General features: G+C 41.1%; 2 protein-coding genes across 3 annotated transcripts in view; one reads left to right on the top strand and one right to left on the bottom strand.

The window, feature by feature from the left end:
• Positions 1 to 11479, top strand: part of PAN3 (PAN3 poly(A) specific ribonuclease subunit) — a 66678-nt gene extending 55199 nt beyond the window's left edge. Inside the window, 5 exon segments of the mRNA XM_017731377.1 lie at positions 658 to 797; positions 1534 to 1663; positions 4613 to 4677; positions 5417 to 5555; positions 8529 to 11479. Coding sequence (XP_017586866.1) covers positions 658 to 797; positions 1534 to 1663; positions 4613 to 4677; positions 5417 to 5555; positions 8529 to 8669 — 615 coding nt within the window. The 3' untranslated portion in view covers positions 8670 to 11479.
• Positions 11480 to 14427: 2948 nt separating this feature from the next.
• The window catches only part of FLT1 (fms related tyrosine kinase 1), a 108857-nt gene continuing 97734 nt past the window's right edge, over positions 14428 to 25550 (bottom strand). For both annotated transcript variants that reach the window (XM_017731376.1, XM_008631458.2), the window contains exons 23-30: positions 25202 to 25324; positions 24398 to 24509; positions 22682 to 22781; positions 21254 to 21359; positions 21030 to 21160; positions 20550 to 20634; positions 19597 to 19688; positions 14428 to 14791 (exon numbers count right to left, since the gene is read on the bottom strand). In XM_017731376.1, the coding sequence (XP_017586865.1) occupies positions 14590 to 14791; positions 19597 to 19688; positions 20550 to 20634; positions 21030 to 21160; positions 21254 to 21359; positions 22682 to 22781; positions 24398 to 24509; positions 25202 to 25324 (951 nt within the window). In that variant the 3' untranslated portion in view covers positions 14428 to 14589. The remainder of the gene's footprint in view (positions 14792 to 19596; positions 19689 to 20549; positions 20635 to 21029; positions 21161 to 21253; positions 21360 to 22681; positions 22782 to 24397; positions 24510 to 25201; positions 25325 to 25550) is intronic.

Below are 25550 nucleotides of genomic sequence, written 5' to 3'. Positions count from 1 at the left end.
GTAATGCAGGGGTGTCTTCATAACATATGATGATGTTCAGTTTGTCAGCCATATAGGCCTGTCTACTTACTTTGCACAGTTCAGATCTTTTCACACTGTCCATCAGAGATGAAAATATTTGAGCAATTTGTTAAAGTGGTAATATCATGTGCTAGAATGTGGTGTGGATTCCAGTATGGAATTCATACTGGATGGCTAGTTAGAAAAGATATGGATGCAGAAAATTCTGGTTTCAGTTTAACAAATAATCCTTTTATTTCTACACCTCATATTGAGAAGACTTTCTCTGTTTGCCACCAGCTCCTTGACTTGTCAGGATCGAGCAGGTGGGTGGTTCAGAGAACCTTACTACAGAGCTTCTGCTCACTACACAGTTCTCTCTGGTACAGTCCTTAAGCTAAAAATAGGTACATTTTAATAATTCAAAGATAAATATAGTACCTAAAAATTGCTAGGTGTCAGGACAGATTTTCCTTTGTACATTTTAACTACTGTAACTTGAACAATCATATTGAACTATGATTTGAATAGTACTTACTGTAGTTGCTCAAAATCTTATAAGGTTAATGAAGAACTGTCTCTCTTTAACACCATCTAGTACCATAGGTAGTATTTATCTATACTAAGAATCTTACTTGTGTGTGTTTTCCCTATTAGCAAGCAGATCTGATCTCCCTGGGGAAAGTTGTGTTGGCTTTGGCTTGCAATTCTTTATCAGGAATTCAGAGAGAGAATTTGCAGAAAGCAATGGAACTGGTGACAATCAACTATTCCTCTGATCTGAAGAATCTGATTTTGTAAGTCCGTTTAATAAATCTTTTAAAGGAACTTGCACCTTTTTTTACGTATACAAATGCAAACACCAAATGGTATTTTTAGATGCAAGTAAGATTACAGATAAATCTACAGTTGAGTTGTCTGCATGGTCAGTGCACTGTTAAACATTGATATAAATTTTTTTTGTATAATGCTGGTAAAGCTCTTAGTAAGAATTAGGAGTGTAAACAAAACAAGCATTTTAGGTTGTCTTCAATACTGGGTTTTATTGTGTGTTCTCTGCAATAGCAATATGCTAGTCTTATCTTACAGTTTCAGAAGGTACTGAGAAATGGCACATTGCCTTTTTGGCCAAAACGTTGAGTGCTATTTTTTTCTGGCTGCTTATTATTTTAGTGTAGTTTCAGTATAGTCAGCTTTTTTTCCCTTGCATCCTGAGTGGGAGAAGTAGGCTCATTTGCGTTACAGTCTGAACCTGCATCCTTCTCTCTTTTTGTATTTATTCTTGCTGTTTGAGTGGGGTGAACTGCACAGTTCCATGAAAGTAAGCTCCTGTCTTGTTTAAATAACTGACTTGATGTATACATGCAAATTAACATATATTTTCCCTGGTGGTATCTTCTTTTAAGAAACACAACAATTGTCAACTTTGTGTGTTAAATTTGACCAAAAGTCAAATAGTTATAAAATCATAATGGAATATAATCTCTGGCATTTGCAGGATATAATCTTTTGGGGGTTGGGTTATTTTGGCAGGTATTTGCTGACCGACCAAAACAGGCTTCGCAGTGTAAACGATATCATGCCTATGATTGGTGCACGATTCTATACTCAGTTGGATGCTGCTCAGATGCGAAATGATGTTATAGAAGAAGACCTAGCAAAGGTAAATTATCTTAGTAATTCCTGCAGAAAGACCAGTAGTCAGTATTCCTAGAGCTGTACTTTAAAAGGCAATGTTTTCTACTGGTTTCTGTTGGGTTTTTTTCCTTCTGTTTGTTTATTAACCTGAGTAATCTTCCTGAAGGCTTGACAACTCTAAGCTTGGGCTTTTGAAAGCCCCAAAGCTTTGAGAATGCCTAGTTTTAAGATGTCCTCAGCTGTGCTTTAACTGAAGTAACATCTTCATTTCTAACCAGCAGACTTGGGGAAATGATGTTCTTTATAGCATGGTTAAAAATAGCATTCTGAGTAAATAAGGCCATGTATGTAACGTAGATCATGACATACATCGTGTATATCATGTAATGTATGCTAAAGGTTATACAGCTACAGATGTTGCCCCTTAAATTTTTAGGTTTGCATTTTGGTGTCCCTTTGCTTCTCTCATGTTTTCTTTTCCAAATGAATTCTAATTCATGGAGACATCGTGTTCAGCTTTCCTGAAGTGTGCACTCTTGCTGTGGGGGCCTGGTTAGTTTGTGGTGTTCAGTTAAGGTATCAAGTGGTAGCTGTAAAGGAAATATGTACTTTGTATCAGGTTGGAGTGTATTTGTTCAACAGGAATGAGTGTCTGTTAGTCAGAAGCCACTGACAGCAGGATTTCTAGTGGGAGGTTAGAAATAATCTCTGAGATACATTACAGAATGCTTACATGGTCCTGAAAATGTGTGGGATAGGGTATTACACAAGGATTTAATCAACTCCTGTGATTCCACTCCATTATAATGCCTCATTGAGAACTTTTTAAGAGACAGTAGGCCAGTGGTTGGTATTCTGATGGACTCAGTTCTCTTGATTTCTACGCTGTTGTCTTGTTGGAGAGCAGTTTTCCCCTCTGTAATGAAAGACGCTGAAATCTATCAGAAGCAAGGAGCTGTAGAAGAGCCAGGCAGTATCTATGTACCTCTAGATGTTGGGTGCCCACTTTATCAGAATCAACTACTAATCCTTCTCCAGTGGTGTTTAAGATCATTTCTTGTTAAGGTGGCCTATGGGCCTGCACAAAGCTGGGCAGGTGGACTCTCTCCCATAGCGAAGATGGAGATTGCCCAGTGATCAGCATTAAGATTTCTGTATATTTAGTCAGGTTGTTTGTAGCAGTTGCTTATCATTAGCAGGTGGGCAGAGCTACTACAAATCCAAGTTGTTGCTTAGCCCCAGTTTGGCAATAACTGCTTATGTGGCAGTGATAAATACCACTTCTTAATTAGCTTTCATGCAGTAACTCATTCGTACTACCACATCCCCTCCATTAACATCAGAGCTACAGTATCCCTTAAGTCTAGCTTAGTACCATCTCTTCGTTATTGTCCCAAAGCAGATCCTGTGGAGGGAGTATTGGAAAAAGACTAGCATGTGTGATTTTTTTTTTTTTTTTTTTCCTCATGTTGTCCAGGCATGCACTCCTCTGTAGCTTAGGGACTTCTGATGCTGGGAATGGTTTGTATGCAGTTAATATCTTCATAACGCTCACTTTTCATAGAGCAATGACCCTATTATGCTCTTCCTTTCCTTCCTCACTTGTATATTCATCATATTGATGTAGTAGCAGCCAAAGCCTCAGTTTATCCAAGCCCTGTGGAGAATATCTGCCTCTTTACAGGCTACTAAGCCTGCAGAGAGGCCACCTGGAGACTTAGTGCCTGTGTTGTTGCTCAGCTGTGTCACCATTGACTGGGAATCTGCAAGGCAGTGACCTTCACACAAATGTGATTTTGGCTTTTGTGTATTTGACCACATACCAAAAAATAATTTGGAGGTTAGACCAAATAGTAGACCTTGGCTAGCTGGACAAGGTTGGTTTTCCATGTCAGTTTATTTAAGTGTAGCAACTGCTGTGATACAAGCTGTTCTCCAGTGTGTTTTTAGACTATAAATAGAAATCTGCAACCCATAGGTTGTCCAAGGTCAAGCTGTTATCACCTTGACCTACTTTATTTATCCAGCTGTGCACAGTAATCTACTCAAGACTGAATTAATTTGAAATCAATATGATCATGCATGGAATGAGATGCATCTTAGCGTGAATAATGTTGTAGAGCTGAGCTGTTGGAGAATGTGAATAATACCAGAAGAGAATCTTTTCCTGACAACTTTGATTTACACTGTGAATTAATTTTTTGTTTAATGTAAGCTAGGATGTTACTGTTTTTACTGCATCCTAAGTGATGTGGAAAAACATACTAAATCAACTTCCAGTTGCATATATTCTAAACATCTATAATTCTAATGTTCTGCCTCTGTGTGACCTCGTTGTCCCTGCTTTATTTCTGTCACTTATGGACTCAGCATTTATACTCTTTTAAGACTTAGATTCTAGCTGTTTTGACTTGTTTCAAAATTATTTCTTCAATCAATTATCATTTGAGTATTGATCCAATGATATTATTGCTAAATATTTACTAATAATGGCCTACAAAGCATTTCTGAAAAACAAATCTGGTAGACTGTTTCTTCTCATCTTTACCTGAAATAAGGTGGTGTACTGTGTGCTTCTGCATATCTTGGTAACTATGTTAAACTATGAAAAACCCATGTTCTTCTTGTTTAACTTACTATATTTTAGCATACCTGTGAGTATAGGATGGCAAGAGACTAGACTTGTATTTCCACAAAGAAATAGATTGCTCGATCCAGTTCCTGCTGGGGCAGAAAGGTATCATTAGTTGTTGAATCTTCATATTATAATTTGAAGAGCTAAAATGAGCATTGGACTACTGATACATAAAACAATGCATTTGATCTCTGTCTGAAAAAATTACACCCTCTTCTTTGAATAAATAAGTCTTTATAATTGATAGTGCTTCATTGGCATTATTACCATGTATCTTTTGCAAGTAAATGTCATAATTTTGTTTCAGAAACTCTTAATAACCTTTTTCTTGTTTTCTAGGAGGTGCAAAATGGAAGGTTGTTCAGGCTTCTAGCAAAATTGGGAACAATCAATGAGAGGCCAGAGTAAGAAATACTTGTTTTTATCGTTTAGAGTATGTAAAACCCGGTTTGCAATGCACTGTTTCTTCCTTCATAAGTTTAAGCTAAACCTTTTTCCCCATATTTGCCCCTGGTGAAATGAGTATTTCAGAAGCCCTGAGAAAAATTAGATAAGCGACTTTGACCAAAACTTTAAATAGACAAGAGAAGACTACAAATAGTTATGCCAAAGTTGCTTCATTGTATTTAGTACGGTTTCACTCAGCAGTCTCTTGTGAGCGGCAGTAGTTTTGGAGGAAATCCATAGCTTCCTTTAACTGAAGCAAAGGATTTAGATACTGGTTTTAAGCTAGTGAGTTTTCACCTTGTTTTTTTTTTTATTGACTAACTACATCAAAACGAAGTGTTCATGGTCTGTTTTCCATCCTTTTGCATAAACTTAGAGTTATGTTTATAATGCAGGCTTCTAACATTTATGTGTTAAACTTGTTGCAGATAATTTTTGCTTTCTTCTGTTGCTTTTCTGTGGCTCTTGGAAGGCATTAGCTTTAGGTGTTCAAGCAGCTGAGAAAGTTTTTGATTATCTTCTGTTACAGTTGTCTTCTGTTTGTGGCAGGGGAAGACTAATTTAATTGCAATTGATAACAGGTAGATCAGTGGTGCAGTAAGACTACTCAGCTGACGTTGAAGTGTCATTTATATCTGTGGGGTTTGGTTTTTCTTAACTGACTGAGCTTTAATATGAGCCTTTGTTTCACACCAGGTTTCAGAAGGACCCAACATGGTCAGAAACTGGAGACAGGTATTTACTAAAGCTCTTTCGAGATCACCTTTTCCATCAGGTGACAGAAGCGGGTACTCCTTGGATTGACCTCAGTCACATTATCTCATGTCTTAACAAGGTACACTGTACTTTGGTTAGCTTTTAAACATTTGTTAGTGTTCTTTAACAGAGTATTCCACTGCAAAGCAAGCTGACCTTGCAAGGTTAATGCCGTTGGTTTAGCTGGCGGTTATTTTTCCCATTTCGGATTAAAACCATGTATTCACTAAGCTAATATTCCAACATCTATGGCTATTTTAAATAAAATTAGTACATGAATATTAAAAATTTGTTAATATAGCATGAGCTACAGTATTAACTTTTCATCCTAGAATGCATTGATTACTGTGGATAAGCAATGCTGGTCCCTTTATGCTACTCTGGTCTTTCAACACAGCATAAAGGATCCATAATACTCCTTTAACTGGGGAAGGTTTCTGCTGATAGTTATCACAAAGGATGGTCATAAGGCAAGATCCATTCCTAAACTGTGCTGACTAGAGTAGGAGACAGGAGGGAAACTGCAACAGAAATTTGTGCAAAATCCTTACCGTCTAGGACAGTGCTGGAAAATTTCTGAGACTTAAAATGTTAAGTCCACTTCTGTAATAACTTCCCTAGCCTCCCCAGCCCTTTGTTTTCCAAGGTTGACTTAACAAAGCTATTTGCAGTTTTCTAAGAGCTGCACCACTAGCAAAATTTTATCTGAGCACTCTCATGATTAATAGCAGATGTGTGAGAGACCACAACATCTTCAGTAGATGAAGAACATGTCTTGTTCCATAAATTAAGAAGTACTTGAGCTGATTATTTTTTTATTGGTAGATCAGCTTTCAACTTACTTTACATTGTTTTGCCAAGCTTCACTAATTCATGGGAGACTATAAGATGCTGCTACTTTTTTTTGTTGTTGTTTTTGTAGCTGCTTGGTAATTTCACTTGCTCTGTAGAAAATGGTGATGCAGACACTGACAATACAGTTTTAGTGCCCAATATTTTCTTTTCTAGGATTAGGATATCCAACTTTCCCTTCCAAAGAAAATGGAATATGTTCAGATCCTTTGACGTGAAATAACTGTACAGTTAAATCTTTTTTTAAAATTGTCAGGGTTTCTAACCTCCTATTAGACCACTGCTGTGCATTTTTTAACCTCCTTTTTATCTTTCTGGTTGGTGTCTGTAATCACTTTAAAAAGGACATTAAAGGGATTGAGGCTAAATCAAAAAGAAAGCATGTTGACATTCAAGTAGGCATTGAAATGCCATCATGATTTGAAAGCAGTGACTCATACAGTACTGTAGCAAGAGGGGACAATCCTGAATTCAAAGGTCAGGTAAGAGACAATGTCAAAGAATGCCTTGTTCTATAAATGTTCATGGCTTCCCTTTTTAAACAGAGGCTCTTCTCTTTTGTGGTTGTAGGCTCAGCACACAAAAAATGTAAGGCTTACAGAACTCTCCTTTGGAAATACACTCTAAAAAGGGATTCAGAAACTACAGAAGTACTAGAAAAGTTGTATGGACTTTACTGCTACTTGCCAAAAGCATTCTTTTTGAATTAAAGCTACTCTGTTGTTAAAAATAAAACAACAAGCAACAAACCTTTCTTTTCGATGGGGTGTTTTGAGCATCTTTGCAGCTGAGAATACTGATTTATGCCTCCACAGGGGGAGAGGAAGATAGCCATAAATATTGATGTTTCTAGTTAGCAGTGTGGCTTTCTTAATACAGGTTTTCCATGTCCTACATTATTAAGGTAATTGATTTGTTGTATGATGCTAATGGGAATGAACAGTGGTCAGTATTTCACAAACACCTTAATAGTGTTAATATTTTGTAATGGATGTTGGAAGACACTGGTGGTTTTTTCCTACTCTACAAAAATTAGAAGCTAATTGGCTTGCTTTTTGTCCTTCTGAAACTGTTTGCAAAGCAGGAGCTTTAAAATGTGGAGGTTCCAGCTTTTAATGTTACGCCCAAAACATTACTTTAGATGACAAATGCAAGAAATTTCTAACTCGCTGTCACAGCAGCTAATGTCACATCTCTGTGACAAATGTAATTGGTTTTCTATTCAGTGCAACATTTTATAATACATGTATTTGAACCTGCTGGGGTTGTATTTCCAAAGAATGGATTGGTAGTGTCATATCTCACTTGTCTCTGCCCTGCCTTTGTATTGGAATAAGGAAGACTGTGGTGGAAATATCAACGTATTGACTAAAACAAAACTACAGAAGTTCTGCATTATAAGAGAGTCTAGCAGTTCTCTATTGATGAACATTTCTTGCAAAGTGAGAAGAACATAGGAAGCACTAATGTAATGGGCTTCAGCATGTAAAGCAGGATATTCCTCTGTTAGAAATTAGGATCTAATGGTATATAATAAATAAGGTACATATTAAATTTGAGAAGTCAGAACAAAGCATGAAAAGAAATGTGGAACAAATGTTGATCTTCAACCTCAAATTATCCATTTGGTTATGGATTACACCAAAGTAATTTTTTCTTTCTAAGGGATGAAATGTACCATACAGCTTAGGAGCTATAGGAACTAGTTTGTTCGCAGTACTACCAAAAAAGTGAGGATTGGGTTTCTACCAGACTACCTGGGGCTGATCCATCGGTTATCTCATTTTAGAGTGGTCAAGAAGTAAATTACCTACCCTACATTTAGGCTTGTGGATCTTACGTGCAAATGTAATGTCAAATTTAGTTTTGTTCTTCAGGAGGTACATGAAAATTCAGCCTGGCTTTCTACACAGGGAAATATAGCATTGCAGGATTATTAGCTTTGGGGAAAGGGAAGAAAACAATTGTTGTCTAGTCCTAAGATCTGGAATGTCCCTCAGGTTAAGACCAAAATGTCTCAATTTTTTGGCAAGGATGTTGTTGTGGTGCAATTCAGATCCTTCCTTTGTGTCCTGTTTGCAGATTTGAACTGCACCATAACAATGTACTTGCCAAGAAATTGATTGCTTTTGTTGTTGGGGAAATGTTTTGCCATTTCTTTCACACTTCTTTTATTTTATCTTTTGCATTCTTGTTACAGTTAGATGCTGGTGTGCCAGAAAAAATAAGCCTCATTTCCAGAGATGAGAAGAGTGTACTTGTGGTAACTTACAGCGATTTAAAACGCTGCTTTGAAAATACTTTTCAAGAACTGATTGCAGCCGCAAATGGTCAGTTGTAGTATTTGCTGAAAGCATGCAGGACATTGCTGAGGAACTTAACCAATAGCAAATTGCACTACAGCTGAATTGTTGTTGTCATCTCATTTCACATTTGGGAAACAAACAGGAGATGAGCAAAGCTGCTTGCACTTCAGTCAGGTACACTGTTACTTGAAGGGAAGAATGTTTCACTTATCCTAGAGCTAAGGCTGCCATTGGAGGCTTTATCTGTGAAGAATTTATTTTAGATTAAGGAACACATCAGGTGCATGATGTTCCTACTTTTATTTTTTCCACTTGTATATGCACTAATTTTAATTTTTTTAAGACTTTTCTGATCTCTGAAGTTTTGCCACATTGTATACTTAAGGGAAACTCTTTGCAAGGACATTTCTGGGATACATTTTTGTCACTGAGGATATAGCAAAATTTATTCATTTTTGATATTATTTGCACCCAGAATAGCATAAAGGACCAGGTAAATAATTTAATAGAAATTTTGTTCTATTAATGACCGTTTAGTTCGTAACCTCTGTAAGAGTGTGTTGTATGCAAGCTCTGTATGCCACCCACTGTTAGCTCAAAGAAATGTGAGAAGAAGAAACATTTTCAAACCAGTCAAGTGAAGTATTGGTGAATTGACAAAAAAGGAAAGAAAGTCCCCTGTCATTTGATTTAAACTTTGTCTAAGCGAAGTGACGAAAACAGCATAATGGGAAACATCTATAGTTTAAGGAGCATATCAAACTTGCTCTAAACACAACCAGCGCCTTTTAAAAACTGTTTGTACGTTTTCCTGGTAGTCAGAAGCATTTACATTTATGCAATTTTTTTAATAGATTTTTTTTTAAAGAAATTGTTTAAATGCCTGAAGTTTCAGGAGTGTATTACTTTAGGTTATTTACAGTATGATTTTTGTATAAAGTTCTGTTCTTTGAACCACAGCTTTATTATGGTACGCTACACTGGATTACAGATACAAAGACACTGTTAAAAGAAGACTAACTAAACACAGCAGTTGTCTGGCATCAAGAGCTTTTCAAGTTTTACGGCCTGAATCTGGAGGGATAATGATCTGCTGTGCCTTTGCAGTCACTGCTTAGCCCAAAGTAATATTACTTTTGCTAATACTCAACACATGAATATTCCTGAAGTAATTCAGTCTCAAAAGTCTGGAATTTTGCTCCTCAATTACCTTTCTAATTTTTGGACATGCAGTTGTCTCCAAACTTGGGTATTCATGGGATTTCTAGTTAAACACCTACACTTTGATACTGAAGACTGCCAAATATGTAGGAATTTCCTTTCTTAAAGCAGTAGTGAAGACTGTATCTATCCTTTCCCAGCACTGAATGTTTTAATAGCACTGGGTGCTCACCATGAAGAAAATGTGGAAACTCAAAAGGTCAGGACAGACTCTTAAGCACTTGCAACTGATGTTACTGACATCAATTTTAATAATTCTCAATATTTGTAGTTTTCAGAGAAGTTTTTAATATTTCTCTGTCCACTTTTATAAGCTTTAAAATGATTCTCCGCCTTGAGACTTGCATCAAGAAAAAAGCAACTCTCTTCACATCGAAAGCTTTGAAGACTAGGGACATGCTTTACACGTTTTAGAAAATGTGGTTGAATCCACGTTAGGTAGCATCAGTTGTTGAGTTTAAAAATCAATTATTGTTGCAATTTTAAAAGGAACATAATGTTTAATATTCAAACGATAACAGTTGCCAGAATGTTCTTTTTAATATAAAAGGAACAGGAACTTTGAAAAGTGAACATGCAGAACAGTCTTTTATCATTAGCTCATGTATTTGAGGAAAAGAGCAGCTGTCTTTTCTATGTTTTTTGACAAATCATATTGTAATTCTTTTGTACAAAAAAAGAAGTACTTGTATTCTAGAAGAAATATGGAATGCTTAATTTATAAGCGGGCTGAGGTTTTTTCCAGTATTGTTTTCTTTGAAAATGAAAGGGGATCATCTGTTCAGTTGTGGGGTTTGGGAACCTTTGAAAATTTAATTTGTGGACCAATATTTTGTGGAAGTGTAAGGCAGGGGTAAAATAGGGCTTGAATTCTCATCCTTTTTAGACCAGCACACCCTCTGCAAGACATGTCTAAATTGCAAACCTGTGTGTATTTGCATAATGTCAGTTTGCTTCAGCCCCTAGTAACCTCAGGACTTGGTTTAAAAATAAAAAGGTAGACAGCTAATAAGTTTTCATACATAATGTCAGCCAGAAAATATTTGGTGTCAGGTAATACATAAAATTAAAAAGAAGTTGATCTTTGTTTTCTATTTATTTTATTTGGTCTGTATTTGGGAATGATTTGAACAGTCTGAAGTTCAGCTTGGGTGTTTTTTTGGGGAGAGCCCTTCTACCCCATTTAAATTCCATTTAGAAGGTTGTCCTAAAGTTGTAGTTTGATCCATTCATAGGAAGAACTGTATATCTGTATTTAAAAGAAGAGTCACCAGGATGTGCCCTCCCAGATGGGAAATTTATTTCTGACCTTCCTATTTTTTACAGCTAAAAGCACAGAAGGGACAACCTTTGAAATCATCTGATGTTGGTCATTTTAATTTTTGTACCTGTTTTAAATTCTGTTGCTGTATTTACTATATTGTAAATATTTTGTTGAGGGTACCTATGTATTTTTGATTTGCCCTTGTTTCAGTAATTCAGGTGTCAACTGCTTCCCCTAAAAAGCACCAGTATGTTAAGTTCTAATGTCATGATCCCAGTATGTGTTACTCATCTTTAATCCTGTTTTCATTGTTCATGTGTACAGCAGTATTTTTAATAAAGAATACCAGAAGTAACATGGCCTTATTTTGACAATGTGAAGTTCTGAAGTTTGAATCCAGGGGTTTTCAACTTTGGTGCCGGAATTTTATTTCATTCTGTCTCGTACTTCTTTTGTATTCATTCTGTCTGCAGTGCAGAGTTTAAGCAAACAAGAGTCACCAATTGTGTTTAGTGCTTGCCACTTAGAGTGTATTAGATATCCTAAAACTTAGAGATACTGTTCACTAGAATTGTATTAATGCACATTTCCTTAACTCCCAAGTCCAATCCCATCTGCTTCAGTTTGATCAGGCCTGCTTTACTCAATAAGCTCTACTTTTGAAAACTCCGCTCAAGTACCCTTACTTTCATGTTTATTGAGCTTTTTTTGCTCAATAACAAAGTATGTTAATTTCTCTGAGAATTTGCACATGGAGTCATGACTTCTTCATTTCAAGGAGTTCTTTTTCTGTATTTTTAACCAGCAAAGGTTAGATGATTTGCTGGTGGGATAAAATTTCCTATCCATCCAATCCCAACCATGCTTATGGAAGATGAATTTTTGTGTAATATATGTGAAATTGTCAATAGTCCCTGCACCTATTTAACATGGAGTCATTATCCCTTAAATTGCAGTGTTTTAGAAATGTTATTATGTAAGCTGCAGTAAGTTTGATTGATGCAGATATCCAGTCTCCAGTTTCCTCCTTAGTGATGTGGAGTAACAGCTACACAACTCCTGCAGCAGATTGCCATCCCATTATGTTCTGCTTTCCCAGAGAAAGTTTCATCTCCAGTTCCTTCCAGTGCTTGGAGAGCCCCTCAGATGATCAAATGTTGTTTAGCACAGAGCACTTGACTGAACATCTCTGTGGAGGCAGCATCTCCAGCTTCAGGTGGATGGCGTGGAGATGTGGGGATTGTCCGAAGGAGAGTCTCTACCGAGGCCTAAGGTGCTACCTGGTGTCACAGTAGCTTCAGAACAGGCTTTGTTGGGGATGCCTTGCTCTGTTTGCTGTCCTTCTGTCTGTAGTGCATCTTCTAACTGCAGAAGGAACCAGGAAGTGTGGAGGATTGGGTGGATGTTTATCCATGTGCTGTTTTGTCTTCCCCCACCATGAAACCTTGCCTCTCCCAGAGGCTGAGCTGAATTTTTGCCTCTAGACAGCAGTTAAGCACTTCTTAAATATGCTGAACCTAGGGGATGTCACCCATACAAGGAATAGTGACAGGTGTCTGTCACCTTATCTGCTTTGCTGTGCGAGAAGTGTGCCTTCTGTGTGATTATTCCATGTTCTCCTTTGCTCGCAAAACCAGCCTGTGGGATGGATGTGTGCCGGATGTTTGCACTGCCCAGTGCTGACTTGTGTGCCACAGCAGTCTTTTGACACTGGTAGAACTCTGATTTTTTTTCAAAAGCAAACTTTATTATATGAATTTAGCAGTCAAATACATTATATAAAGACAGAAAATGCAAGACAAAACAGGAGTTATTCACATCTGAAGACACTTGGGGGTTCATATAAAAGTAATCTTTGTAGTCCAGTTTTCTTAAATATTTATGCACAAAAAGCATATTTATATATTTACAGTGTGCAAACACGTCCTTTTGGATGCATCATCCTGTAACTATTTTTGCTCAATTCTAGTTACAAAACAGTTCTGAAACTTTTGTTTTGATCAAGGTCAAATACACTTTACCAACAAGAGACAGTGCAATAGATACTTAAAACTGATGATCTCTTGCACAGAGATACTTAGCTCAGAAGTAGTGGTACATATTTATTTTACTTGAATATCTAAGATAGTTTTTATTTGTAAATATGCAAAAGGTCATTTGCCTTAAAGTCTGTTAGTGGGTTACATTCACAGCTCTTTAGCTGAATTCTAAGAGAGCAAGAGATCATATAACACGTAGCATTTGAGTTAATATATATTTTAGTGGACCATGAGAAGCTGGGATTGGGCAGTAATTGATTTGGCAGATATCAGTGCTACTGCGTTAAATGTCCAGCTCTCATCCTAATACTGCATTCAAAGGTGAAAGGGAATGGGTGTATCCTAATGCTTCTCAAGCAAAGAACACTCCTGACCTTTCTGAGATGCTATGCAAAAGTCTGTTGGAAATGAATGATACATTTTTATTCCTGTACATACTGGTAACTTAACATGGAAATTTAGCTGTCTTCATAGAAAAGCTACCCTAACTTTACAGGTTGTCTTGTAATTTCTAACTAATCTCTTCAAACTCTCTAGTGATCAATTAAAGTGTATGCAGTCTAGTAGCCATCCTGTCTTTTAGACAGATTCTCATAAATAAAATATAATCAGTGCAGTGTTAGAAGGTCTGTGAGGTTTTATGGACAGAGCTTGGCTTTAACCTATCTAGCTTGTGGTTTGGTTCCAGTGTGTGCATGTTGGCTTACTGACAAAGTGCAAAACTTCAATATTTACTTGATTTCAACAGGACTGTCCAACCTGAATTGATATGTGTTGTTACAGCCCTGGATCTGGTCTTAGTCCTCCTCTATCCTTGCCAATTGTGTTTAGCAACACATTTTAAATCCTTGCATTGCGAGGCTCCCTACTGCATCTGCCATCTGGAGCAGTAAGATCCATACAATGCCCCATCCCCAAGTAGGTTATTATTCAGCTTCCCCAAGCATCAGCCTTCCCACAAGTTTCTCAAAGTAGTTCTCATTAAAAACTTAGTTTGTGGTCTGTTTCTAGTTTCTGTCTTCTTGAAGAATCCTTTATTTTCCAGCAATAGGATGCAAATACCTCAGTGCCTGGTGCAGATTCCCGGCTCTGTAGGGCTCCCAGCTGCCTCTCCCAATCAGGACAGCAGTGCTGCACCCAAGTCTGAGCAGAGGCTGTAATAATGACCATCCAGATTTTCCTGGATGCAGAAGCACTCGGCATTTTTAGCAAAAGCTATTGGTGTTGAGCATTTGGGAAAGCTGAGGTTTAAGCAATAATATTTTGCTGTATTTTGAATATGTGTGCTGCAATCTGTAGAAAAGCAGATCACTGTGATTAAGTCAATGATAACTTCTTAAATTTTATGGTAACTAAAATAATTTGGGTCTAAGTTTTTAACTGACAGTGTTCCATAAGAACCTGTGTGTTTAGATCTTGGCCTAGAAGTACTTAAACTGGTGGCTGAGAGTAATGGACAACAGAGTTGTAGTCAGGAGGAGGATGGCTGGCTTTCATTTTCTCCAGCATCGCATAACCATAGGTGTATCTTCGCTTGGAGTCACTGAGCTGGTCACAGCTGAAACTGCAGAAGCTTCTTGGCTTGGTTATTCCAGAAAGCACTGACTCCTTGCTCCTGCTGGCACCTTTAATGCTGTAATAGAGCAGTGATACTGTGAGCTTTCTTAACATGTAAAGGTTTTTGTTTTAGTGACTTGAGCAAAGCCAGGTCACAAGAAGCAGCTTTGTTTATTCTCACATGGTGGGAGGGGCATTGATGCAGATGGACTCGCTCAATGGGAGTGCAGGCCAGAGGAATGAAGGAGCCCTTCTGTGTTCCCTGTGAGTCCCCTTTGGAACAGAGGTGCTGTGAGTGAACATCACTGTTAAAGGTGTTAGTGTTCATTGTATCAGTCTTGCTGCTTAGGGGGAGTACTTGATTATTCAGCCTAAGCTCTAATTGCTCATTTGTGGCAGGTGCTGGGGAGTGAAACTTTATTGCAGGGGGAAGTAGTGGGCAGTGTCTGGCATCTCTGCTGATGCCGGGGTGGGTTTAGATCCCCACATCTAAATGTTTCTTCCTAAGGGAATAGGGGTTTTTGAGCAGGAGTGAAGTGATGAAAGGTCTCAAGCCTTGAGGCAAAAGTAGAAAACTGCTAGTGTCAGTGTTCCCAAAGCCTAATGCTGGGATGAATTTCTAATATAAATGGCTGATGTTTGTGAGGAAGGGCATGAGGTCTGGCTATCTCCTCTTTTTTTGGCTTCTTTTGGCAGCTGCCATGAACTGCTGGTTTGAATTAGAGTTTTCCTGTCCCATAAAAGGACCAGTTATCCTTTTATAAGATGCCCTTTACACAAAGAGAGGTTTAATGTCTTCTCCGTGAAGCCACTTTTAAAGACACTGTTTGCCTTACAGCACTTTCTCACCCATATTCAGAGATCACAGTGCTTAAAAGGGCTCTTCCAATAATGAAGAAAATTAAGGCAAAGAGAATTTTCACACCGTTGAACTTGGATTCCAGAGATTTATCTGTAGACAAAGGACAAGCCAGAGCATTCTTCCATCATTGATTACATGTGAAATCCTAAAGTAAACACATTGGACCACAGTGTCTAAAATTAGATTTCCTCCCCTGTATTTTTGTAAGTTCATGGACAATCCACCCCTCTCCATTTATAAGGTCAGGAACATTGGCAGCTCTCGTCTTGAATTCCAGAGAAGACAGAGCATCTGTTGAGGCTTTCAGAGCCTGGGGTTTTGCTTTTCATTTTGTTTTGCGCTGTTAGGCCTTTAAGTAAAACTACAGAAATAGTAGCACAGGACCGTTCATGATTACAACAGTTCCTTTTAGATGTCACAGTTTCTCAAATTCTTAACTCACAAGCCTGTGTGGTTTTTTAGGGAGTACGGTCTCTGTCTTCTGTCCTACTGGGAAACTGGAAGGTCCCCCTAAGATGTAGTGTCCCCATTACATTTATTAGTAGGTGAATGGAGTTCATGAGGAGGAGCCCTCATGATGAGGATTGCAGATGCATCCCATATTTTTATATTGCATCTGTTGGCAGATGGAGAAGTAATTGCCTTGGGATAAATTCCGTAACTATGACAAGGTTAGTCACAGATGCAGTGGACTTTTTGTGATGGGTTTTAAGAGAAATGCTTCTGTGATTTACATTGTAATTGTGAGTCTTCAGGAGCTGGCAAAAGTGGAGTGTGCATGAGAAGTTATGAGCATAAAAACCATCATGCTTTGATCCTTTCATCATCATCAGGCTTTTGCATCCTGAGATTTTTCTTGTGAGCTAGACTTGGCTTCTGCTTTAATAAACCTTCATACCAGTAGAGCTGCATCTGTTAATTTTACCTGGAGTGCACTGCTGTACCTGGGCATGCATTCCCACAAAGATCTTTGAGAGAGCTCAAGAGATTTTGGCATCTGTAGTCAGGCTTCAATTTGAGACTGAGTTTACAGTAAGTAGAGGCTTCTCTAGCTGTGGACTATGTTCTTGCCAATCTAGGAATGTAAATTGGAGACTGTATTTAATTGGTCTTTAATTGGGATTGTTTGTTGAAGGAAATGGCTGCTGGTTTCCTGCCATGTTCAGGACCAGAGCGAGATTAGAGGCTGGCTGCAGCTCTTGAGATGCTTGTTCCAGCTCATAGGAGGTGGGATTCTTGCTGTTTTTCTGGCTTTGCAATTTACACTGACTCAAGGGTTTGCCTCAGCCCAAGGATTTTGGCTTACTTGGGTTGGGCTTTTTCACCAATAGTGAAAAGCTAGAAAAGGGTTGCAGTTGGCATCCTTTCCACCTGCAAAGGAGCATAGCTCAGAAGATTGCCCCCAAACCTTTCTACTGGGGTCTTTTTGCCTGAGGCCTTGTATTAGGAAAACCTTACTTCTCTTCCTGCTATGCAAAATATCATTTTTCATCTCAGTGGCATTAGCAAGTCTGAGACGTGTTGCAGCCATTCATGTTTTGCTCTCCTGGCCACCACCTGGGCCTAAGGGGCTCACCAGCATTTGGGCTGTTGCTCTTTCCTATAGTTAAACCAGGGGTGAGCTTTGGCATTAGTGCCTTTCCCAAGCCAGCAGAAGTGGAAGCCCAAGAGGAGGGGCCTCGCTGGGATCAGTGGGGTACCCCTGCACTGTCAGGCTGGCTCTCTGCTCTGCTCTGCCCTGGGGCCTGCCTCTCAGGCTCGTCACACTGAGTAAGCACTACTGCACATGCTGTAGACTCAGGAGAGATGCTGGCTCTCTCCTGCAGTCAACTGATCAGTTTCCTCTGAAACAAACCCTGGGTGTGCTTCTGGAGACAGGTTGGATGCACTGGGGTTGGCTCCTTCCACCCTGTGCAGTGCTTCAGCTCTGCCCAGTCTGAATCATCCAATGCTTTGTTAGAGTGAAGGCATCTAACCGCAGGTAAGCTGCTGCCAAAGGGAGCTGAAACCCTTCCTCAGCCTGGTGCTGGCACCAGCTGCCCTGACAGTGAGCTGCTACTGCTCACTCAGAAACTGTTCTGACAATCTGGCAACCTGAACCAACTCTCTGCAAGAAAAACCAAGGTGAAGCGTCAGCACAAGAGCGAGCACAGGACAGCAGAGCAGCGTGCCTGAGATGCAAGGGAAGAAGCAGGACTGTACATCTGCTTAGGTCAGTTTACATGTCTCAAACCCCTCCAGGCTCCACCTTGACGAATTTTAGGGGTATTTATTTACTGCTCTGATTAATTTTAAGTAAAGGATGCTTAGCTAAGAAGCTGCCACTTTTAGGAATGTGTGCAGACTGAAGGGTCATTGCCTGCATTCACATACATGAGTGCTTTTTGGCACAGCGCTACGGTACCACTTGTTTAGCTTGCAGGCCAGATGACCTTGTGTGATCTCAGTCAACTGCTCTGTTTTCCCAAGGATTTATGTTCTATAGCCACTGTTCAGTTCAATCATTTTTTTCTTATCCAAGCATTCCTTTTCCTTCTGCATTTGAAAATCCCCCTTAAAGCACTTCCAGAGGGTTGCTTGGGACACACTCCATACATTTTCTGCCATGCAAAGAAAAATGCATTTCATAAATTTCATTTGGGGAGGTTGCCATGTTGCCCCTGTGGCTGACAGCAGCCTTCTGAAACACCCAGAGAAAAAAATGAGTTAAACCACTTCTAGGGAACATTCCATCCTTTGGAACCCTGTAATATCCACATACACTCCAAGCTCTGTAGTACCTGCCTCCTCCAAAGACAGCACACCTCAATAGAGCTGAAGTACCAAAAATTGGCTGAGGAGCCTATTTTCTGAAAGGTCAAGGCAGGAGAAAGGGTTTCCCAGCATTTGTTTGGAGTGGCTTGTGCCGCCCTGGCTTTGCCACGCATGAGCAGTGCTGCACTGCCGGCTGCTGCGAGCAGCACGTTCACCCAGGCCGTGCTCTCCAGCCGTGTGAGCGGCTGTGCTCTCCTACACGTATTTCTGTGCCTTCAACCCACGGCCTCTCGGGCACTGGAATCTTTCGTGAAGCGAGTCCTGTCCGCCTTGACCGCACGTTTCAGCCGCTCTTAATTGTTCTTTGAGACAATGCTACACTCCCAGCCTGCCTGACTGCAAGTCACTGACACGTTTGGCACGGGCAGGATGGCAGGCTGGCCTTGACCTGGCAGCATGACATGAACGATGGGTTGGGTCTGGGCAGTCTCCATGCTGGCTGGGAGCAGTGAGCTGAAACCAGGACACTGCCAGCTTTGCAGCAGCTGGGAACTGATACAGCGCTGGCATTGAGACAATAAACACTTCCCATTTACAGAGAGTTCATGTCAGTGCAACTCGTTTCTTACAGCAGCCCTGGTTCCCTGCTTGGGCAGCTGTCAGGAATTAGGTGGAGGAAGATGGCCAATATATTCAAGTGCTTAAAGGCAGGAAGAGAAGTGAGGCCCTCACATCCATCTATTGTAAAGTTGCCACTTTAGCATCCTGAGCCCATGGGTGTTAAATGGGCCATGCTTAGCTGAGTCATGGAAAAGGGCAAAAACAAGCACAGGGGGCCTTGTCCCAGCTGGGGTGCCCTTGGGACTTGCAGAAACAACTGCAAATCCTTCACAGCCACTCATTCCTCCTCCCCCATTATTAAGGGCTTGTTTCCTACAGTTACCTGCCTCTTACCATAGTTCAGTGTTCTCCGGCACTCACTTGTCCAGCCTGGCATTAAATTGAGCATTAGGTGGATCAATAAAGTGCTAGTAAATCATATTGCTGATGTGCATTGAAGGGGTTGAGGGTCATTTGCTTCCTCAAAGGCATAGATGTGGAATATGATTGACAGTTGATTCAACCAAGCAAGACACACCTCAGCAAGCGTGTTTGCAGGGACTGGGAACACCTCAGCTACTTTCACGAGGCATGATTTAGCACAAAGACCTTGAATTATCCTTTGCCATCTTAAACCTGAGAAGAAAGGAACATAAAATACAGACCCAAAGAGTGTCCGTTTCTGCTTGCTGCCTGTCCATGTGAAGCGTTTCAGTTCCTCTGGAGCCAGCACCATCCCACTGTCTGCTTGATAATCCTTGAAGAAAAAAGAAATATGCAGTCCTGTTAGGTGTTAACTGTATTTTACAGAGGACTCAGTTCCTCTTTGGTCTGATTTCCAGCATCCTTCTGGTCATGGATACTCCGGTAGCTCTAGGAGACAGCAGCTCTGTACTGCTGGAGGTGCTGCAGTGCACAGGTATTTAATGGTGCCTTTCCAAACCACCCATGCCTTGGGATGCATATGTTAATGCATAATGTTAATGTTAATGCAGATGCAGAGTGCTAGAAGAAAAGCATCTACACACAGTGTGAGGTTCTGGCCGGCCACCAGTTCAACCCTGCAAGGACCACTGTGCCTTTCTCACCTCCTGCTGCTTGCTGCATTCAACTGGCTCACTGAAAGCTTGCCCCATCCTCTCACCCATGCCCACCCACACCAGGGTTGGGTGTGTGTCCCATTGTTAGACATGGTTCCAGCTTGTCCTTCTGATAACAGGACTTGTTCCTACCAGGGCCCTCTGATGGAAAAGTGACTCACGATTCTCCTTTGTGCACTACTATTCAGATGAAAGTGCAAATCCAAGGGATTTTTTTGTGTTTCTCCCGCACCAGTGGGCTTCAGGTGGGACTCTGGTAGCTATACTGTGCAGACCTACTGGAACTGACCACTTCTTATCAGGGAAGGAGTGTTTGCAGCCCATGGCATAGCCAGCAAGGATCTCTGACCCCAATTTGTAGGACAGTGGGATAACCTCTTGTTGCAAGCACAGCTAATCCTGCACCTCGTATCAGAGCTGACAAAGCAGTAACCCCCTGTCTTGACTATCCCTCTCTAAATCTGTCGCACAAATAAAAAGAAATGCATGGCAAACCATTTGGCCCAGGAGTCACTTACGTTAAATACAAGTGTTTCCTTGATGGGAAGCTCTTCAAATGTCTTTATGCGCTGGGGGGGGTTTATTTTGAAAGTGTTTATGTATCTGTTCAACAAGAGAAGCAGGACAATTTTTGGTGAGAGTGTGAAGTGCACGAGCAGGAAGTGTTGGGTATTTCTCTGTTTCTTTAGGCAGTTCCCAACTGTCATCGAAGTAGGTCATATAAAAAGAACTTGTTAACCAGACCCCACCCAAATCTCACTCCCCAGTCCTGGGGTACACACAGCTGCCCCTCTCACAGTGCCTGAACCCTGTGACCTGCAGGTCCCCTTGGACAGGGGCACTCCAAAGACCCACAGCAGTGGGTGACTTGGCAACTGGTGGGACACTCATGCCACTTGGGGGCTGTCACTGTTTTCTCCCATCCAGGTCCAAAGCAGGCTGTGCAGCGAGCTACCACCCCCAGCAAAGAAACCCAGTCTTAATCTTGCTTATCTCACCTGATGTTTTCAGTGCTTCCACAACTTGAGCTTGTAACAGGAAAATTTTCATTGCACAAAGGACCAGATGCAGGGGGAGACCCACTTTCTGTTGTAAATATTGTGCTGAGGGGTATGTAGTCTTTGCCTTCCTAAAGGCGAACAAGAAAGGAAAGCATTATTCCTGGGTCCACGTGGCCAGTCGCCCCTGTCTCAGTGACAGCACGTGGTTGTGACATTAATACCTGCTGGACATTTGCTTGCAGCAGGTCACCCAGCTTTTTCACCAGCTCAGAGAACCGTGGCCTGTCATTGGGATTGTTCTGCCAGCAGTCCAGCATTATTTGGTAACTGTGAGGACAACAGCAAAGTGAGCACATGGTGGGGTTACAGCTCAGTTTGATCCAAGGCAGCACAGTCTTTGACAGCTTGTCATCGATAGACAGATACAGATGATAACTCCTCAACCTGCTTGGTTTTACAAAGATTCTCTCTAACACCATCGAGGCCTCTTCCTAAAAGTAAAATAGTAAACTTTCCACAAAAAAAGAAAACTGTCCTGCAACACCCTGGAAAACCACATCAAAAGGATAATTCAGCCAACCAGTCATACTTCCTTTTTTTCATTCCTAATTAAGCATTAAACCTTTGTATTAAGCGTCTATGAAGTGGCAATGTTTAGGTTAAGGTATCCTAAAGGCATCCTAAGATGACTTATATGGATGTGTCACTTCCTTGTATTAGTTGAGCTGAGCTTTCCTTCCTGCAATAAAATATGTGGAAGAGAGAAAAAAAAAAAGCTCTTATCTACAGTCACTAGGATAATAAAATTCGTCAATGGGCAGTACTCCCAGATAGGTATGGCTGTCTCGCATCCTTTTCTTCTGCCAGAACTATTTTTTGGTAAGTGTTGCTATTTAGAGTCATGACATAGCACTCGGGAAGGCACTGCGGCACCCACACGTACTTGATTTTGCCTCCAGAGATAAAATACCCTGGACATGTTCGTGGTCCTCAATGATTTGTGTCACAGGGTGCATGTTCAGTGTGCTGCATGTGCCTCCCCTGGCAAGGTGCTCTGTCCTGACCCACCTGGGTCTCCAGAAAGATGTTGGCCATGCAGCAGCAGCTTGAGACTGCACCTGAAGGCCGGGGAGCAGGGAGCGACAGCTGATGTGGTGGTGGAAGGACTCAAGACGACCCGGGCGGGGAGGCTGCAGGTCCCCGTCACCTTCCTCTGCCATCAGACATCGTGTGCAGGAAAGGGTGGGCCCTCCTTACCCGAGTGATTGCGAGGAAGCCTCTACTGTCGCTTCCTAAGACAGTGTTAATAATGCCACATTCCTCCAGCACTTATCTGTGTGCATGTCAGTAAATGTTAAACCTCGTGAGGAATGAATGACCTTCCTCCTCCCCCTCCTCCTCCTCCTTGCTCAGCTCCCCTCAGAGCCCAGCCCTGGTGTTGCACTGGGCTCGGGTCTGTGTTGCTCCCTACCCCCTCCTACTCTATGGGAGAGCCAGGGACCAGGGTGGGGGGTGCACAAGAAGGTACCGATGCAGGATTGGGTTGTTTTTCCTTAGGCTGGCACAGAGTGCTTTTACAGAGACTGGAACATCATCTGCAGGGCAGCCCAGGAGGGCAGTGGTACACAAGGCAAGCAAAGGCATCTTACATCTCCTCAGTCGCTTGCTCCGGGGCTCGCATCCTTGTGCCTTCCTTCAGCCTGCTGCAGAAATCCTCGTCTATTTGGACTCCAGGGTAAGGAGAGGCACCTGCAGGTGGCATTCGGAGAATAGATACGTGCCTTGAGTACCTGTGACCTAGCTGTGGCCCTATGCATCTGCCTCAAACACTTGGGGTGTGCAGCATCAGGTTGCAGAGCTGGGGGTCAGGGGGAGACCCCCCTGCAGGGTCTGGCCCTGCCAGCTGCCACAGGCAGGGAATTACTGCTGATCATGCTCCAAGCCCCAGTCTTTGGAGGGGGGGCAAGATCAAGACCACAACTATTGGTGGGGCTTTCCTGGCCTGAACAGAAAAAAATACACATGAATTTGATTTGAGCACTATCCCTTGAAAAGCCAAGTCTAATCTCTCTGTTGGTTTGTACTATTCCAAATTGTAGTGAGCACAATATTAACGAACCCCAAATGCTCAAAATCACCTTGACAAAAATGAAATCATTGTTTTAGATCAGATCACAGTACATTTGCACTGTTTTTTTGTTTTCTGTGTTTTTCAGATGCAGCCTGATTGTATTGTTAGTCTTTTTTTTTCTGTAGACAAAAAAAATCAGGAAAAGGGAAAATGAAAGGAAAAAAAAAAGACCTTTCATAGAGTCAGAGAGTTACCAGGTTCAAGGAGCTGGTGCTTTAAGAAAAAAATAGCAGGTATTATGAGGCTGACCATAAAATCACAAGAGTTGGCAGGCTGACCAACAACACGTATTTAAACTAATAAATGATTGATTGTCCTGAGAATTGTATAGTATTGTTTCCTCTGCTGTTCGCCTCTTTTGTCAGCCTCTGTGTTGAACTCAATTAAGATTCTTCTATTCTGATGGTCATTGTTGTTCCACTCAGTGTACATCTTGTATCCTGCCTTTTCCACATGAAAGAAAGGGGAAAAAAAAGGCTTCACTGGGTTTTAATTTCAGATTGCATGCTCTAGTTCCTCCTGCAGCATCCGTGCAGATGCTTTTCGCCTGCTATGTCAGTAGCCTGGGTGAGGAGTTGCTGGATCCCTCCTGCGCTGGGGGGACCTCCTGGGCTCGGGCTGGAAATGGAGGTGACAGAATCTGAGACATGCAAACTGTGGGTTTGGCGCCCTTGCTCCCACAAGAGGAGTAAGAAGCTTTTGGGAGAGCACCCAGCTCATGGCACTCGGTGTCTTCAATGCTGTCTGTGGCACAGGAGGTGGTGCCTTGGTCTTGGGCAGTTGATGACCCAGGATAACAGCTGTGTGTTATCCCACAGGGTTCCACATTCCATTAAAATGCTTTAAAAATTGCCCTGTTTTCCTGGCTTGTGCCGTCAGTCAAAGCATTGTGACTGCTCTGGTTGTGCTGCTCTGCATCCTCTACCTAAGGTTTCTACAGGCAAAAGAGGGAAGCTTAGGTTTTGCCCATGGCAGAAGCGGGTGGTAAAGTTCTCAGCTGTGCTATCTGCTAAGGCTTTCAGCTTGGCAAATGAGCTTTCAGTGCTCTTACAACCACCAAAATTTCTAGTTCACAGGGGCACGATAATCCCTCTGCCTCTACCCACACACCTCACTTCTGACTGATTTAGGTCTTTCTGAAACACCTAGCAAAAGATCATTGAAGGTAATGGATGTTTTCCCCAAGCTGCAGTCCCCACTACTGTCAAGCTCCTGGGGTGCAGAGTTAACATACCCAAGGAAAATATCTCCCACAGCAAGACCCCGTAGGACCACACGTCGCTTTTTGTATTGTAGATTTTATCAAATATGGATTCAGGAGCCATCCACTTGAGAGGAAGTCGAGCCTGGAGTAAAAGGGACAAATCTGACTTTTTCAAAGCCCAAAAGATTTTAATCATAGATGTATCAGCTATATATTGTTATGTAAATAATTACCATTCAAGCAGGAACCTGTGGGATTTCCTTACAGGCAGTCAAGATAAACCCACACTCATTCATACACTTAACAAATTGTTGGAGTAAAAGGCTGTTTTTAAAAAACCTGTGGCACAAAACACCAGACATTGGAAACTCATGACCAGGCCTTTTCCTTACAGGGATGTGGGGGTATGTTGGAGCGGAAGTCTCTTGCCAGCATCACAGAGACAGGGCAGAAAACCCTGCATCCGAGCACCAACCATGCTATAATGCTGCTGGAGATATTCTTGGGGAACACACCTTCTTTTGGAGGGACTGGTTTCCTTGAAGGAAGTTTACAGAGTAAAGGGGTTTTGGTGTGCCAGCCAAGAAATGTCTAAAAAATAAAGTATTAGCAGGGCAAAGCTGTGAAGCAGTTAGCATGTCTAAGCCTTATGCCTGAGGATAGAAATGCTTCCCAGACCCACAACACATCTGGATAGCTCATCTTCACATAAAAACCATGACAGCTTTTGAGGTCTTAAATTCGGGAAGTGTGAACGTCTACAGAACATTTTGGTGGACAGTGTGAAATGACATGTTATAAACATTGGGGTAAATAAACAGCATCTTGACTTACATCTCCTTTTCTCACATAATCAGGATTCTTATAAATATCTCTTGCGAGGCCAAAATCACAGATCTTCACAACATTGTTCTCAGATAAAAGGATGTTTCTGGCTGCCAGGTCACGATGAATGCACTATAATAAAACAGTGTGACAATCAAACTGCATTTCCTTATTCCTGCCCACAAATTTCCTGTCTCCCATATCCTTTAAATATTGTATTATTATTATTGATAAATTAAATTTTTTTAGGGAAGTTGCCTGTAGTTTACATGAAGTTACTGTGAAGAGTGGTAATTATTAAAAAAAAAAAAAAATTACTAAATCCAGAAAGTGACAAGTTTTTAAGCCCTTTGATCTT

This window comes from Corvus brachyrhynchos, unplaced genomic scaffold (genome assembly GCF_000691975.1).
Source record: "Corvus brachyrhynchos isolate BGI_N302 unplaced genomic scaffold, ASM69197v1 scaffold103, whole genome shotgun sequence".
Taxonomy (NCBI): domain Eukaryota; kingdom Metazoa; phylum Chordata; class Aves; order Passeriformes; family Corvidae; genus Corvus; species Corvus brachyrhynchos.
The sequence above is the reverse complement of the archived record's forward strand: the minus strand, read 5'-3'. Positions and strand labels throughout refer to the sequence as shown.